General features: G+C 42.5%; 1 protein-coding gene across 1 annotated transcript in view; it reads right to left on the reverse strand.

Moving 5' to 3' along the window:
* map3k22 (mitogen-activated protein kinase kinase kinase 22) overlaps positions 1-13,732 on the reverse strand; it is a 41,886-nt gene extending 28,154 nt beyond the window's left edge. The window contains exons 1-3 of the mRNA XM_083936539.1: positions 13,371-13,732; positions 2,219-2,302; positions 1,444-1,488 (exon numbers count right to left, since the gene is read on the reverse strand). Of these exons, the coding sequence (XP_083792665.1) occupies positions 1,444-1,488; positions 2,219-2,237 (64 nt within the window). The 5' untranslated portion in view covers positions 2,238-2,302; positions 13,371-13,732. The remainder of the gene's footprint in view (positions 1-1,443; positions 1,489-2,218; positions 2,303-13,370) is intronic.
* Positions 13,733-16,390: the final 2,658 nt, after the last annotated feature.

Below are 16,390 nucleotides of genomic sequence, written 5' to 3' on the forward strand. Positions count from 1 at the left end.
TGATCGAGTTTATGTAAAATAAGTTATTCTCCTGTAGCTGTCTTAGATACCAGAACAGCTACAAGAATTTGGAGTTGAAGATGCAGGAAAAAGCAAAGAGCCCCAAGAGTGTTTCAAGAATAACACTGACTTAAAGAGGCCAGTGCTGCAACTTTCAAGCAAACAAAGTGAGTGTAAGGGCCAGTGAGGCAGCGACTGTGTGTGTGTGTGTGTGTGCGTGTGCGTGTGCGTGTGCGTGTGCGTGTGCGTGTGTGTGTGTGTGTGTGTGTGTGTGTGTGTGTGTGTGTGTGTGTGTGTGTGTGTGTGTGTGAGGCAGGCTGCTTGAATGAAGACATTGAGGGGATTTCCTGGTGCCGAGAGACACATCATGGCAAAGGCATCCGGCTGGATTAGCAGCTGGAGCCAAACGTGTCCTCACTCTGCAGCACGGGCCGAGCTCTGACGCACAGCGTATACACACACACACACATAAATGCACACACCAGCTATAATAAGCAAGGCACACTCGTTGGTCTCTACACACCTTGGTGTTTATCGAAACGGCGAAACAGCTAATTTACCACCTAATGGGTGTAACGCTTCAACCCCTGAAGTTAATCTTTCACTAAGAATAATGACTCTGATGTAATGCAGGGTACTGTGGGCGTGTGAGAACAGTTGTGCAATTAATGTTTGTACAAGGTCTGTACCGAAAGTCTCGGAGAATGTCTGCAAACATTGCCATTCAATATCTGAAGGCTGTTACATTTCTTCTTGTTGCCCGTGTACTTCAATAACACTGTGATGGAAATGTAAGGAGCTCTTAAAGAGGGCTTTGTGCACACTGAATTTATGTTAAAGAATGAGTTTCATTTGGGAAATATGCCTGTTTGCTTTTTTAATTTTTATTATTATTTTATTACCCTATACTACCGCTAATATTTGTGAAAACATTATTAGACAGAGCCTGGAGGGGATTAGCTTAGCTTAGCAAAAAGACTGAAGGCAAAGGGAAACAGTTAGCCTGGCTTTCTCTGAAGCCCAAAAATATACCTAACCAACACCACTGAGGCCACCTTCCCTCAGTAAAATACGTATCAAAGTCTTGGTGACGTAGAAACTCACCTACGACGGTAGCTACAGTAGTCTATGAGCTATTGACCAACATGCTAGGACAACGGGAACATGCTAAACAGTCACACACAACAGGTCCCGAGCTTCTTTCCATCTCCTCTATACTGGGCTTTCAAAGTTGCTAGCTATCACTTAATGTACTTTTGAACTTTGGACAGAGCCAGCTAGCTGTTTGCCCCTGTGCTAAGCTAAGCTAGCTCCTTGACAAACACAAGAGTACTGACATCCCTCTCATTTAACTTTTGGCATGAGAGAGAGTAACTGTATTTCCCCAAAATGTAAAACAATTTCTGCAATGTTGATTTTTCATCTGAGACAACTGGGGTTTACCTTGTAAGTTCCTGTTCTGTCCCGGTCCATTTTGGAGACCGTCATCTGTGGGAACAAAGGCAAAACGGTTTTGCATCGCAGTAGAAACAAGACAAAAATAAAAAAAAACAAGGGATGAAGCTGCCCTATTAGTTATGAAGCATGTATATATATATATAGGCTTATAGAGCATTGTTTTTGGTTTTGAATGGTAAGAATAGGCCACATATAGAGATGAAATGTTATGAGCTTTGTTTACAGAGGTCCGTTAGCAACAGGTTGAGACTACAGCTCCTGCAGGCTGTGCAGATGCAAATACACCACAGGAGAGTCTATTGTCCAAGTTGTGTTGTTGTGTACAGACTGGAGGAACTCAGTGTGTGCATGTGTGTGTGTGTGTGTGCATGTTTGACTGGTTGTGCATTGATGGAGGAGTGCATGTGTTCACAGGCCTGGAAGGTGTGACTATAAATACATCAGCAAAACTGGTACTCTGCATTTTCAAGGGATATACATGTGCAAAATCAAGCGTCCATATCTGAGTAAAGTACAAAAATCGAGAAGACAACATTGTTACCTACGACAACGTAAAAGGACCAAATCAAGTGTGTTCAAAACAGGCCAACTGGAGCTGTTAACAGCCTCCTTACACTCTCGCACGTGTTATTTCTTTTCCCCGTACTGTTCCTGCCAGAGGATGTGAGACAGGTGTGTATGTTTGTGTGTTTCCCGGTCATAACATGCACGTTTCTGTATGTATGTACTGAACCGCAACCTGCTTTTGAATACTACTCACCCATGTTTACTGTCATCATCAGGAAGTGGCCCCGTTGAACTCGAGCACAGAGCTCAAATTCTCTCTGCAAGCGAAGATTTCATCCTGAGAGCGAAAAAACAAAAACAACACGGTTTCAACATCCAAGCAAGAACTGTGCCACTTTTCCCTCAGCTTGGCGCACATAATATTTCTGTGATTGCACAAAAACAATGACAAAACAGGACGCAGGTGGTAGTTTCAACACAAGGCTATTTTCCAATACCAGTGTCACCGCTTCTACATAAACGGTTATTTATTTAATCTTTATTTTACCAGCATGGCCTCTTGAGATTAACATATCCTTTTTTGGAAAACTCCAAACAAATAACAACATGACAGCCAAGAGCTGCACTTGACGCTGGCAAGACGACCCTCAAAATCACTAAAGTCCTGTGAACCACAAGGCAGCAGCAGTGTACTAATTCCTCAGTGTGTTTGATGATGGAGGAGTCTTGTGCCCTTGAGATCCCACGGTGCAGCAACGAAGGCAGGCGTGCCGCAGGTAAAGAGTGCACATGAGCCCTTAGAAGACACAGCCAGAGCCTTCTTTATGCGTTACGTTGGTGAGCACAGAGCAGAAAAACGGTTGCCGCGTCCCAGAGAAGAGTGATATCATTAATCTGTCAAATAAAAAAACACTTCCTAATTCATATGATGTTTTATACACCAAATCTTGATTTCATACCGCAGGCCGGTGAAACGTTGTTTTTTCTTAAAGTGACCGGTCACATCTTGCAAAAAGCTACTTGCAGATATTTCACACACACACTGTGGAAACCTTTTTTTTTTTTTTGCGAATGCATGGAGAGAAAAAAGGGAACAGGAACTTGAGAAATAGCTGCAGTACAATATGTTGTGATATGAAAGTGTGTTTGGTGGTGTTCCACCATCGAGAGCTACATTTAAGATCTATTTAAAGGGCACATATTAGGCTCTTTTCCAGGTTCACACTGGTATTCTGGGCTTGATCATTTTTACATGCTTTAATGTTACATGCAACATTATTTTTTCTCATACTGTCTGAATATACTGTAGAGGCACTTTTTACAGTATAGTTGTGACATCACAACTGTACAGCAGTCCTGACGGCTTGTTTACAGACACAGTTTCTGAATACAGCCTGTGTGCATTTCTCTGTGGGTTGAATGTTTTGATACTTTCACAGTATTTATATAGCACCTCCACCTGCGTTCTAATAATAAATTATACTTTATATAATATGGGAGCATTAAAGTTGGTCTATCTACACTTATAGACCTTTTTAATGGAAAACCACTGCTAAGCAACAGCCTTGGTCCTTAACTTCCTGTCTCCTGATGTCATTCACATACACTGCAACAGGAAATAAACATGTTTTGAAATGTTTACATCTTTGAAAAGGTCCATACTGTGGCCACAGGTGACAGTTGTGTAAATGAAAATAAAAATGTAGGCAGTAACCCAAGCACAGAAAAATCCACAAATGAGGGAATTCACAGTCATATACCAATATGTATTCAAAGCTTGTTTTAGCAAAAACACTGAGAGTATTGAATGAGTAGAGTGTACCTTATTGGTTATAACTTCAACTCATCATTTGTAGGAGAAGAATGTGCAAGTTCTGCTGCATACCATCCCATCTCTCTATCCCTACTTTCACTTTTGACCAATCCCATCAATTAAAAGGCCCTATTGAAAAAGGCTCTCTAGCTGCTACGACTGCTTGTTGCTACACACAGACAACACAGAGTCATAGCTACTGTTGCCAGTGACTACAGTCTCAGAGTCTCACAGTGTGTCAGCCCCAATGATAGAGCCAAGATTTTTCAGTACAGAAGTTTGACAGAAAAAAGCCTCAGTTCTGCTTTTCCGACAAATTTTTATTCTTCTTTTTTTTTCATGATTAATTGCAGAGTCCCATTCAAAGGCAGCTCAGTGTTAAGGGTGATATTATACTCGGATAGCTGTGTTCTTTAAAATAAGGCTTGCAGGGAGAACAAAAAGAAAAAGCAAAAAGATACAAAATGGCAAAAAAGTAATAGAAATGCCGTATTCATAAAGGAGTGAGAGTAAACAAACAGCAGATTTAGTGAGTGGGAGTGTGACCATTAATTCAAAAACAAAATCTTTGGAAAAAGACTAACGTGCCTCCAGAGAGATTAAGCAACACTCCCCAGATGTCTTTTATTCTTAAAGCATCATTTACTTTTTGCTTTGCTGTGTGTCCTTGTGTTTTTTTAAAGCCTGCTGGGTCTTTTTCCACAAACATTGAGCGTAGACAAATGCTCCAGCCTGTCCGCAGAGACACAAACACTTTCTCTTTGTTGCAGCCAGAAAACTTTTCATAAAAGCAATAAAGACGGCCATTTGAGCAATTTACAGCCTGAGGGGCCGAGTCACAGGGTGCCAGCAGAGTTTGAACATGGGAACATGCTGTCTACTGCTGTCAGTGGCACAAATCACAAGGAGCTGATGGATTGGAAAGCTTAATCTTTAAAGCCTGGGCAGAAAATGTTTCAAGGGTGGCCACTTTCTCAGAACAGGGACTTCTAAATACGTCATAATATGAGCACTAAATGTGGTCAAACTTATATTAACCCCTTAAAACACACACTACATACTGTATAGAGACAGGATTTTTTTTTTTCAGGTCAGCTACCTTTGATATTAGGCAGCATGGAGCGAATTAAAGGAGGGGTATGATGAGTCCCAGCAAAGCTCTGTGTCAGGCTGTGCTAGTACGGTGCTGCTGACCACACATGAAAGAGATGAAGAACAGCCACAAGACAGGTGGTCTCCTAACACTACGTGCTCCAATGTGTCAATGCTACACACACACACGAACACACACATGCACACACGGGAACAGAAAAGCCCTGTCCCGTGCCAGCGCGTCACCAGATGGCCCATCTGTTTCGCCCCTGTGCCCAGCATGACGCCAGGCTACCGGTGCCCACAGATCGCCGGCCCAATTCTCCCCACACTTCTTGGCAGGCGGGCAGGCTTGTGTGTGTGTGTGTGTGTGCGTTTGTGTGTATGACAGCCAGCTTGTTGAAGATCAAATCGTCACGTCCTCCAGGAAAAGACTTTCTCTCGACTAGGTCACAAGACAAACCTACAAACGCTGGGCACATCCAGAAGTGCTCTGAACACATGTGACGCACTTCCTTGTCAAATATGGATAACATCACAACGAGTTGGGCCAATGTTTCTCTGGCAGAGGCCTTTCCTTTGTCACAATACAAGGACTGTGCTGAAATGACAGAGGAAGTTAATTAAAAAGAGGACAGCAGAGGATGGGATTTCAGACGAGGGTTGTGGGGGAATTGTCTGAGCCAGACAAAGCAGAGCCATGCTCCTCAAACCACAAACTGCATTTTTATTTTTATTGGAAAGATTGAACAGGACTCGCTGCCAAGACTATGCAGGCAAGCACGTACGTTTGTATATGCATGCGCACATACTCGCTAACCTCTTTCAGCTCTGTTACATCACTCTCAGAAAACAGCGTGATCTTGGCCGTAGGTCTCCGAGGGGAAACCCCCCCCTCCCCTTTTAGACTAGAGAAGTGGAAGGTCTGCTCTCCAGCTGCCTGGTGGCCTGAGCAGTATGATCTAATGTCTGACATCGCTCTTGTGGAGTCCCAAAGATATCACAATTTCAGGGGTCAACCGCCTAAATTTCGCAACAAGCCTGTTGTGCTCCCTGGGTTTCCATTCTCCACCACAGCTTCTCTGTAACAGCAGTCACACGTCAAAATAGAGTGAAGAGAATCGCTAAATGGAGAGGACAAGACATCTGTGGCAGTTTGCTCATAAACTGGGGTCAAAGCACTGTACCAATGAAAGACATGGAAAGAATGTATGGACAGAGCCATACTAGCCGTTTCCTCGTTTCCAGTCTTCATGCTAAGTGCAGCAAACCAGCTGCTCGGTTTCACAGCTTCAAGCTTTACACTTAACAGACATGCGAGTCAAACTTCTATTCTAAATCTCAGCGATAAACCGACAAAATATTTCCATAAATGTCCCAATTTTCCCCTTCAATATCCATATAATCCTCTGTACAGAGCATGAAAATTGGCAGATTCTTGAAACTTGCTTATGTTGTGTAATTCATCGCAGTAAAATCAGTCAATATTCATTTTTGTCGTATTTTTGTATAATAATCCAGTTATTAAATGCAAGTTAATGTGAGTTATGAAGTTTGCAGAGCATTAGCTCATAATGATGTGATGCAGACTTTCACTAGGATGGATTACACCACTCAAGAAAGTTTCAAGAGTCTGCGGATTGATATCTATAATCTACGGAAGTTAATGGAAGCCAATGGACGCCTGTAGACTAAATGCATCTAAATTTCAAAAGAAAAGAAAAACAATAGCATGGTTTGCAACACGATTAGCAGCAATGTAAAGTGTTAATTGTGTGTATGTAATGGCTAAGGGGGGGTATGAGACAATGGTCTATTCAATTCAATTCTATGTTTATTTACTATATACGTTGTTACGTACAAATATTAATTCCGGTTGAATATTTTTTACCAAGTTGCTGGTGACCATTTATTTATTGGAATAATAAATAACAATTCAGTTAATCCACATCCACTGTATGTATTTATTTCTTGGATTATGTTTTACAAAGTCAGGAGAGTCCCCAAAGAAATTTAAGTCAAAAACAACTGGACTTGGTTGTTTGTCCCGTCCCAGCCTGGTCAGATGCGTATATGAACTGATGAATCCTCAAGTCCAGTTGCTTTTGACTAAATCAGTACTTGGTATCGGAAAAGTCCGATTAGTGCATCTCTAATAAAAAACACTGATATGATCCTTAAACATGTATTGCTGACTTGGACTTTTAAATGCTGTTTCCAAAACAAAAAATAACACCACAAATCTTCACTGTCGATGAGATCACATATAATGCATCACAGGCCTAATATTATGAGGAGACGTAGAGCTGGTCACAATAACCAGCAGACTGTCTGAATTGCAACACAGAAAGGAAGTGAGCCACGGATATTTAGGGGACCTACGCTTTTTTAAAAAGGTCAGTGGTGGGGGTGTCCTGTCCGCTGGACACTTGCCAAGACTATGCCGTGGCCACATGAGTCACAAACATAATGCTGGCTGATTCTGGGAAACAAGACAAAACAATGTGTCGTCCTGCACATTGAGCAAGCTGAAGGTTGTCTAAGCAGGGGCACAGTTAAGGACTTCTGGGTGGTGGTAGGACTGCGTGGGCAGGAGAACGTCACTCCATATGGGGCCTTGGTGCTCATTTATCATAACCATGGCTCCCCTTGGTTTGTCTCACAGGAGTGATTGCTGAGAAGAGATCCAGGTTGTTCCAGCGGGACACAAGGCTAGAAGACTCCTTCATAAGAGGATTCTTCTTGTCATCTCGCACTTAATCTATGTTTTATTTCAAATAAAGGAATTTCCCTTTTGATTTGAAGCCATTATTTACACATTTGTATGTCTTGTTTCAGCTGTAAATGCATGCTCATCAGGGTAATTCCATAATTATTCAAGGAAGCTGCATCACTTTATTCAGTAGAGTCTCATTTGGGAAGCGATTTAGGATTATTTTCTATGTACTCATTATTTTCTAAATACACTGACCACAAGTACATTTTATTTTAAGGACGTGCGACAGAGTAAAACAGCAAATGTTTTAAAACTCTGGAACCAGTCAATGGTCACCATCAGACTAAAATAGCGCCACAAATATTGGATGGAGTGCCTTAAAAATTTGTTCATACATTCATGGTCCCCAGAGGATGAAAGAATGAAAAATCTTGGTGATCCACTTACTTCTCATCTAATGCCATGAGTCTGTAGAGGTCTGTATCCAGTAAAATGTCTCCATGATTACAGGGCGGACTGGCACATTTAATGCATTCATGATAACCATATGACGTTTCCAAATTACTTTGGTGACCCTATCATGACATCGAAACTTTGGTTAGTGACCAAATACTTGACTCTTGATTAGGTACAGACGCACCAAGCTACCTCAGGTATATAAATATGGAATGTACCATGTAAACCATGAGTAACCAAACGCTACTTTGACTGTAGACTATTCCTGAAATCATCTAGACATTACCAGGTGGAGTTATGGGAGGTATGTGACAACGCAAAGGTTCAAAACAGCTGGACCGACATTAAACATCAGACTTTACGCTTCCAGCTCCCAAATACAAAGTCTGTTCAATGTCCGATTGGGGTAATGTACAAAGGTGATTTACATAAATGTCTAACACGGAGAGAGAACAGATTGGGAACTTCTCATCAGTAAGGACTGACGTCGAAATCGTCAGACATTTCAAGGAACGGCAAGAGACTCTGTTGATTAGTACCAAATAACGAACCAGCTACGAGGCTGCAGTGTAATCTACATCATGTCCTGCCTCCTGCACGCAACCCCTCGCCTAAACCAAACTGGGGGTATTTCCAGTAAGTGAGAACGCATCTGACAGGGGCAATATTTACTCAGGGTTTTATGGGAAAACATGCAATACTTATTAAAGTAAGGTATCGTAAAAGTGCCCCATTAGTTATTTTGTCCATAAAATTCCAATGCAATTTCCCAGAGCCCAGGGAGACACCTTAAAAATAGCTTGTTTTATTCGACCAACAAGTCAAGTTTATAATGTTGTAAAAAAACAGAGATAAAAAGCAAATCCTCACATTTGAGGATCTGGAGCCAGTAAATGTTACTTAAATGATTCATCAATCATAAGTATGAGTTAGAGTATGGTTTCATCACTTCAGTTTTGAACCATTTTGACATAGGAGGAAGTAGATGGTATAATGAGGGCCCAAAGGGACGTATGAAGAGTGGAGCTGGATGTTAACTCAATCCACTGGTACCAATCAGACTCCAGTGTAAGAGGATCCTCCGTGATGGCTCTATTAGCTCAGCGATAAGTAGATCTGTCTGCGATTATCATCAACTACACAACACAGGCTAAAAATAGCCAAATGAAGCAGTGATTCTCCTGCAGTCCACGATCCACTCCCTGGATCACCAGAACCATATCCCCCCCTGAGAGGAATCGAAGCACAATCTGTAAAGTATGCTGTCTTTTCCATTACGCGGTGACATGCTATTACGAGCACATTCATTCATTGTGTTTCTCCACCCAAACGCAGCCATGCAAAGACAGCTCATAGACTTAAACCCATTTAACAAGACAGAATGTCAAACAGCTGTGGTTCAGGAAGAGGCAGAAAAGTAGTTCTTCTTTGCAACCAAAGCTTTATCCATGAAGAGTGTCTCTGGTTCTGGGCTTTTGAGACTCAAGAGAGGCTGAGTGAGTGTGACAATGAAAAATCCTGAAGCAATGTCATGATTTAATTTAGCGTCTCTGCAACAAAGTACAAACCAAGTTGTCCTCAGTGTTATTGTACAGAGTCCAGTCTGGCTGTGTTGTGTCTATCCGGCTGTCCTTGCAGTCTCTGCTGCTGATGGCTTTGTCCTTACGGTCAGACAAGCCGTGCAGACAAAGCTCAATCAGGACAACTTCCTCTTAGTTTCTGGAGAGGAGGGGGCTGGACTTAACCGATAAAGAAAGGCGACCCAGACTGACTTCGGAAAGCAGCCAGACTCCTTCACTTTCTACTGTTGTAGGCTTCACTCAAAAGTGATAAGAGCTGCACTTTCCACAATTAGCCTTCACAAAATCTCCCCTAGTGACATAAAGTGTTGTGATTTTTGAAAAGTTTAAAAAGAAAACTGTAATTTCACTTATGTAACAAGGCTCTTAATTCAGTATTCCCATACAGAGGCACCACAGTCAGCAGTTAATGCTTTACGTCATCTTGGGTGTGCCACAACCAGCTTTGCACACCTGTACTTGTGCCGTGTCAATCTTTCCTCGTAGTACTCGAGCTCCAGCTCTGTTGCATTGTTCAGAAAGTGTTGGAAATTTGTGATCCTTCGGTCAGGAGTTCATATTCGGGCCCTGTCCTGAAGCCGCTCCATTGTTTTATCTGACTTTGTCGAGCTGAGAAGTGAATCATTGCTCAATTCTGGACTTGTGTATACTGTGGAGATTATTTGCCTCAAAGATATATCTGTATTTGTCCCAGCACATTTTTCTCTCTGTCCTCTGTCTTCCAGTCACTGCAGCTGAGAAGCACGATGCTGCAACTACCCTGCTTTACCGTAAGGATGGTACAATCCAGGTGGCTGCTATTTGGATTGTGCCAGTCACAGCGCTTGGCAATCAGAGCTCAATTTCTTGTCTTGTCAGAGTAGACGATCTTTTTCCTCTCATGCTCAGAGTCCTCTGTGCCATCTGGCAAAGTCTGAGAGGGCTTTCTTCAGTGTTCTTCTTTTCTTACTTAAAGGGTGGGATTCCATCTACCACACGGATCTGATTGGTGGAGTGCTGAAGAGATCATTGCCCTTCTGTCTGGTTCTTCCATCTCTGCAGATCACTGAAGCTCTCTTTCATTGGTTACTTGGTCTTAACTTAAATCTAGGCCTTTCTTGTCCAGTTTGTTCAGACTAGCAGCTCCAGGAAGAGTCATGGTGGTGGTACCGAACGTCTTTCATTACGCCTCAATGCCTAATCGAAATGCAATCTAAGATATCTACAGAGAATTCCCTGGACTTAAAAGTGTAATTCCGGCCTAAAAGCACCCCATGGTTTTTTTTTGGCATGAATATACATCCAATAAGCCATTGAGACATTAGATTAGCTATCAAGATAGGTCACCACAAACCGCTGCAGTCGATTACCGAGTGCACTGGAGTTCAGTTCAATACTTTCTCCTTGAACTAAACTCAAGTAATCGGTAATCGACTTGTATGGACTGCCTCTAAATATGGACGCAGGCGGCTGCTAAGGTTTGTAGCATTGAAAACGTTTATATCGAGCAGTATTAGTGGTTTTAAAAAAGCCATTTGGTTGGTTCACCACTCCGCCCGAGCTACTCAGTGTTAGCCATGTCTGGCTGCTAAAGACTCTCCAGGATGTCTCTGTCTCGATGGCTTATTTGAATTGTATATTTACGCCGAAAAAAAGACCATGGAATGCTTTTATGTCAGAATTACACTTTATTAGATTGGTTTTGATAAGTAATGATGGGCCTTTACTTATTATGCCCTATAAACTGTGTTTGGTCTACACAGATTCAACCTATTGCAGTGAAGATTGAAGGAAATCAGGATTATCTATTTGGAGCACTACAGAAATGATGCTAGTATTTCTGAATTTAAGTTAAAATCGCATGTTTGCTTTCATCCTTATGGGTTAACGTCTACACATAACCCTAATGCTACCACTAGCCCTTCCACAAAACTATGGGACTTGAAATAGAGAGCTCAGGAGAAAAACAGAAAAGATATCCCGACTTTTAGTTCTGTGAACGGCTCAAGCTCCAAAATACTGGCGCCTGCATTCCCCATAATGCAATCAATAGCATTTTCTTTTCTATTAGAGTACATTGTCATGTCTTTCAAGCTCCTCACCTGCATGTGAAGGAATAGTTTTCAAAGCTACTGTTCACTGAACACAACAACTCTGCTGACTGCCATGCTATGCAATAGTATACTGTAATAAACCATCTGATCATCCTGCGTCACGCTTGTTAAGGAGGAATGACACTTAATGACAAACTTGTTTGCTTTCTAGTGTAACCAGGCAACGTCTAAAACAGGCTTTCAAGGGAAGATAATAAGCCTCCTTAAATGAGTCACAGTAACCTTTCACCTCCGGCCCTCTGGTCAGTGGGCGCCTGGCGAGCGGTCAGGCTTCTGTGAATTCAGCATATGACAGACTTCAGTTCACACACTGGAGGGGACAGCGTGAGGGGGAAGAGGTCGCTCTGATTAAGACTCTCAGCTTGGAACTGTGCTGAGAGCTGACAGCAGGGTGTTAAGGAGAGTTAATAGACGAACACAACTCTCTCATAAGTGGACTGCTGGGAAATATAGCCTACTTTATAACACTCCAAAACTCTCCTCAAGCACTAGACAAAAAAGAATCCACCTTGCACCAAGGTAGCACGCGTGACAGAAAGTTGAGCGATAAACTCTTCCTCATTGGTCCCATCAAAACACATTGAGCAACCCGGCGCTTGTGTCTCCGACTGGCACATATGTACTGTGGGATCCAGTTCTGTTATCAGCCAAATGGATTGTTTTGCTTGAGGCACACCAACCATATCTGTGGGCGTCTTCCACTTGACAGTTTGACTCTCACTTTAAGGCTATTTCTGAGCCCCCTGGGGCTCGCCAATGTGCTGATAAACTCACCTGTCAGTCGACTGCTCAGACTCCTGCGAGTGCACTTCACTCTGGTTTGATTTGATGAACACGATGGCCTCATTAAAATCTAATTTGCCGGATTGTCTCAGAGGTCTGTCGTCACAGGGATACGCGGTGAAGCTCACCAGCGTCCTCATCAACTTTTATAAAGGCCTTTTGAAAATGCATGGATGGAAATGGGCTTGCACCAGGAAGACAGCGTTTTTTTTTTTTGGGAAGGGGGGGGGGGGGGGGGGGTTAACATGTGAAGGACTTTTTAGGACAAGAGCTGATTCCTCCTTTTTAAAGAAAACACCAGTTAAACTGACCACTGTGAATCCCAGGTCTGGCAGCAGATGAAAAATGAGTCAACAAGCACAGGATGACAGTGACTTTCCATAAATCACTCACACCACCAGACATGCTGTGCTATGATGCTTTACTGATGACAAGTAAAGTACACACCATTGTTAAAACTATGTGAGAAGAGTATTTATTTACACTGCACCCCACAACACACACACACACACACACACACACACACACACACACATACACACACAAAACCCCTCTTACTCTAGCAACAAAAATGTGAATTTATCAACAAAGAGTACAACAAATATGGGTCTGATTATGGGCCCCAAATTCAATTTGACTGGAGAAACACTTGCAATGCAATCTATCTGGGGTGAGGTAACAGTTGCAAAAAGTCCTATTCAGTGAGGTCGCTATCAGTAAACATGCTGCACCTTTTTGATTTTATCATAACCACGAATGACTAAATTAATATCAGCTGCAACTCTGTTTCAATGTACACGCATTCCTTTTGCAATAAACAGGAAACAACGGTTCTAAAAACAAGTGATCTCCCAAGACAAATGGACTCTTACCTTGTTCTCAATGTGTCTCCATGTTGTGGCTGCAGGATGTATGAAGATGAATTGATTGGCGAGTGCAAGTTATCACAGCGAAAACGTGAGGAAGAGCGGAAAAAATCCCAACAAATGCGGAGCAAATCTCCCCCAAAACAGTGGGCTGGTATCCGGAAACTGCGCTCAGTGCTGAAGAATTACAAACACAAGCTGTTGTTGAGGCAGAAAGATCCTTCTCTTCTCCCGGGGCGCATGATCCAAGAGCTGCGTGTTTACAGAGAGGGATTAAGCAAACTGCAGCGGCTGATGTGCTCCAGAGGAAAGTTTTATCACCCTGCTCTTTTGCTCGTCTCCACACACACACACACACACTCACACACATGCACACACACACTAACAGTGAAGAGCTGAGTTTTTTCCCCCCTCGGAGCTGCGCCTCTGATGTCAGCAACAACGTGAGCTCCAGGAAGTGGTGACGCTCTCCGGTGGTGCGTTTCCAAGGCAGCGGCGTCAAAGCGGGGAGAACAGCGCCTCCCCGTGGACACCTGGGGCAGGTGCGACATCTGCTGCTCATTAGGATACTCGAACATCACTGGGAAATGCACGCAATCACGGATACTGGATTACAGTGTTATTACTTTTTTAAAGATTATTTTTTGGCAGTCTTTCAAGCCTTTATTTTATAGGACAGACAGGAAAGGGGTGAGAGAGAGGGGGGAGTCAAAGGGCCGCAGGTATAAGGGCTTGCTATATATATATAGCAAGGATAGCTTCAGGAAAAAGGAGATATAGCAAGACCTTTACTTTCTATTTATTGAGCGAATCTTTATTTTATTGTACTTCTATTTTTGTTGTTGTACGTAAGGTCCTTGGTTGTCAGTGTGTCTTCTCTTTACTAAAGGAGCAAACGTACCTTACAACCAGACTATAAAAATATATAGAGAAAAAAAAAATTTTTCCCCCAAATTCTCTGATTTAATTTTGTAGACAGGCAAAAAAGAAAGGTACAACAGTTGTATAGTGCACCAACACGTCTGCCTTAAAGTGAAAAAGAAAAACAGAAAACCCCAACATTGATCAGTCACAAAAAAATATATATTTTTATGAATTGAATTAATAGTAACAAAAATCCTAACGATAAAAAGGCATTGAAAGTTTAACGATGATTTAAAAAAAGTGGTTTAGGTAGCAGGTTTCCCAATTGTAAAAACTTTTAGGGACTCTTAGCTAAACTACAAAAAAATAGTATAGTCTTGCTTTAAGCCCAAATGCACACATGCAACTCCTCAAGATGTAGGGATATGTATTGTAGAAGACAGATGACAGATGTAGAATTGAATCCCCTGCCTCCTAGGACATCCCATCTGATACGCTGCTGCGTGCAGAGATGACAGCCGTGCCTGCAGGTGCTGTGCCTGATGGCCAGAGTGGCAGCACTTTCTCTGGATTGAGGCCTCCTCTGGGATCACAGTTGCAGTTAAATCTACCAAAAGTTCCTCCCTTTACTGTGTCTGCAGGAGCCATTAGGAACCTTGCCTGTAGGAAACCTGTGACACCTGTAAACATGTGTAACATCTGGACTCAACTGAGACCTCAGTCATCTATTTCTCTGGCAGTGTGGACAGCATGTTGTGTTCAGTCAACGAGCGTGTCTACGGTGTACTCCAGACTAACGGGCAGTGACAAGGAAACAGACCATACAGTATCGTCACTCAGTTTAACACTTTATTCTCTTGTCAGACTGCTGAATCGTTGCATCGCAAGTTCGACAAGAGGCTACCTGTGCACCAAAATCATTTATAATAGGCAGAAAAACCTAACCCGGGCAGCCCTGTCTCCTCTTTCTGGCACATTAGACCAGACAATCACAATAACAAATGCTTCACTGACCTTGTCCCCAGCATCGCTCTCTTCAGATTAGTTCCACACAGCACTGTTTTATTGTGATCAGACATGCCCTTGCTCTGTGTAAGACTGCCTGAGTGCAATGAATATAAATTGGACATTTGCATCTCTCTGTGGATTTGCAGCGCTTGTAGACATCTGTACCACTGAACTGGGCTGTAGATGAACACCACAGGCAGCTGTTACGAACAATAGGCTGGATGTATGTGTGTGTGTGTGTGTGTGTGTTTGTGTGTGTGTGTGTGTGTGTGTGTGTGTGTGTGTGTGTGTGTGTGTGTGTGTGTGTGTGTGTGTGTGTGTGTGTGTGTGTGTGTGTGTGTGTGTGTGTGTGTGTGTGTGTGTTTCTTGTAGGTTTTGCAGCATCACTGTTTCAGAGAGATTTGGGGTCTCTGGAGGAAAGCAGGATGCCTTCACAGCGAATAGTCAAACTGATTTTACATATACTATAACGTACATTCTGTCACAGTGAACTCCAGTCAGGTGAAGGGGTACAGACGAGTCCTGGGGGTCCTGAGGGTGCCGTGCCAGGAGTTCCCCCTCATGGGTATTGAACCAGCCTCTTCCATGCCTGCAGCACTGGAACAAGATCACATGCATGTGTTTATCCTTGTGGCCTTTTTTGGATTTTTGCTAAAAGGGGCTTCTAGACAAATCCACTGTGGCTCATATTGACTACGCTGAAAGTCAGTGCAGGCTTTTGGCAGACAGGTGAGCTCCACAGGACAACCTGAAAAATACTGCTTTTTTTGATGGATTTCCTGTGAGCAAATCTGATGAGCAATTGCTGCAGGTCATCTTCTTGCAACTTACAATGGCCTCCTCCCTAAATGGTAAATTTCACTCTTTTTTACAAAAATATCAAATAAAGATACGGCACATATACCAAGAATGAGATAAAATCTATATATATATATATATATATAAGTACAGAATGTACGTTGATAACTGACCCCAATGAGCAAAAACACACACAGGCAGACAGTGTTACAGAGCCGCTGCTGTTCATTTGTTTGAGAAATACAAGACTCATTTGATTGAAAAAAAAAAAAAAATGAAAATGCATCCAGTATCAATCATCAGACAGGCTTTCCTAGTATCCATCTCCTGTGGTTTCCTGTTCTGAAAATTGTCTC

The sequence above is a fragment of the Echiichthys vipera genome (genome assembly GCF_963691815.1).
Source record: "Echiichthys vipera genome assembly, chromosome: 21".
In the NCBI taxonomy this organism is placed as follows: domain Eukaryota; kingdom Metazoa; phylum Chordata; class Actinopteri; order Perciformes; family Trachinidae; genus Echiichthys; species Echiichthys vipera.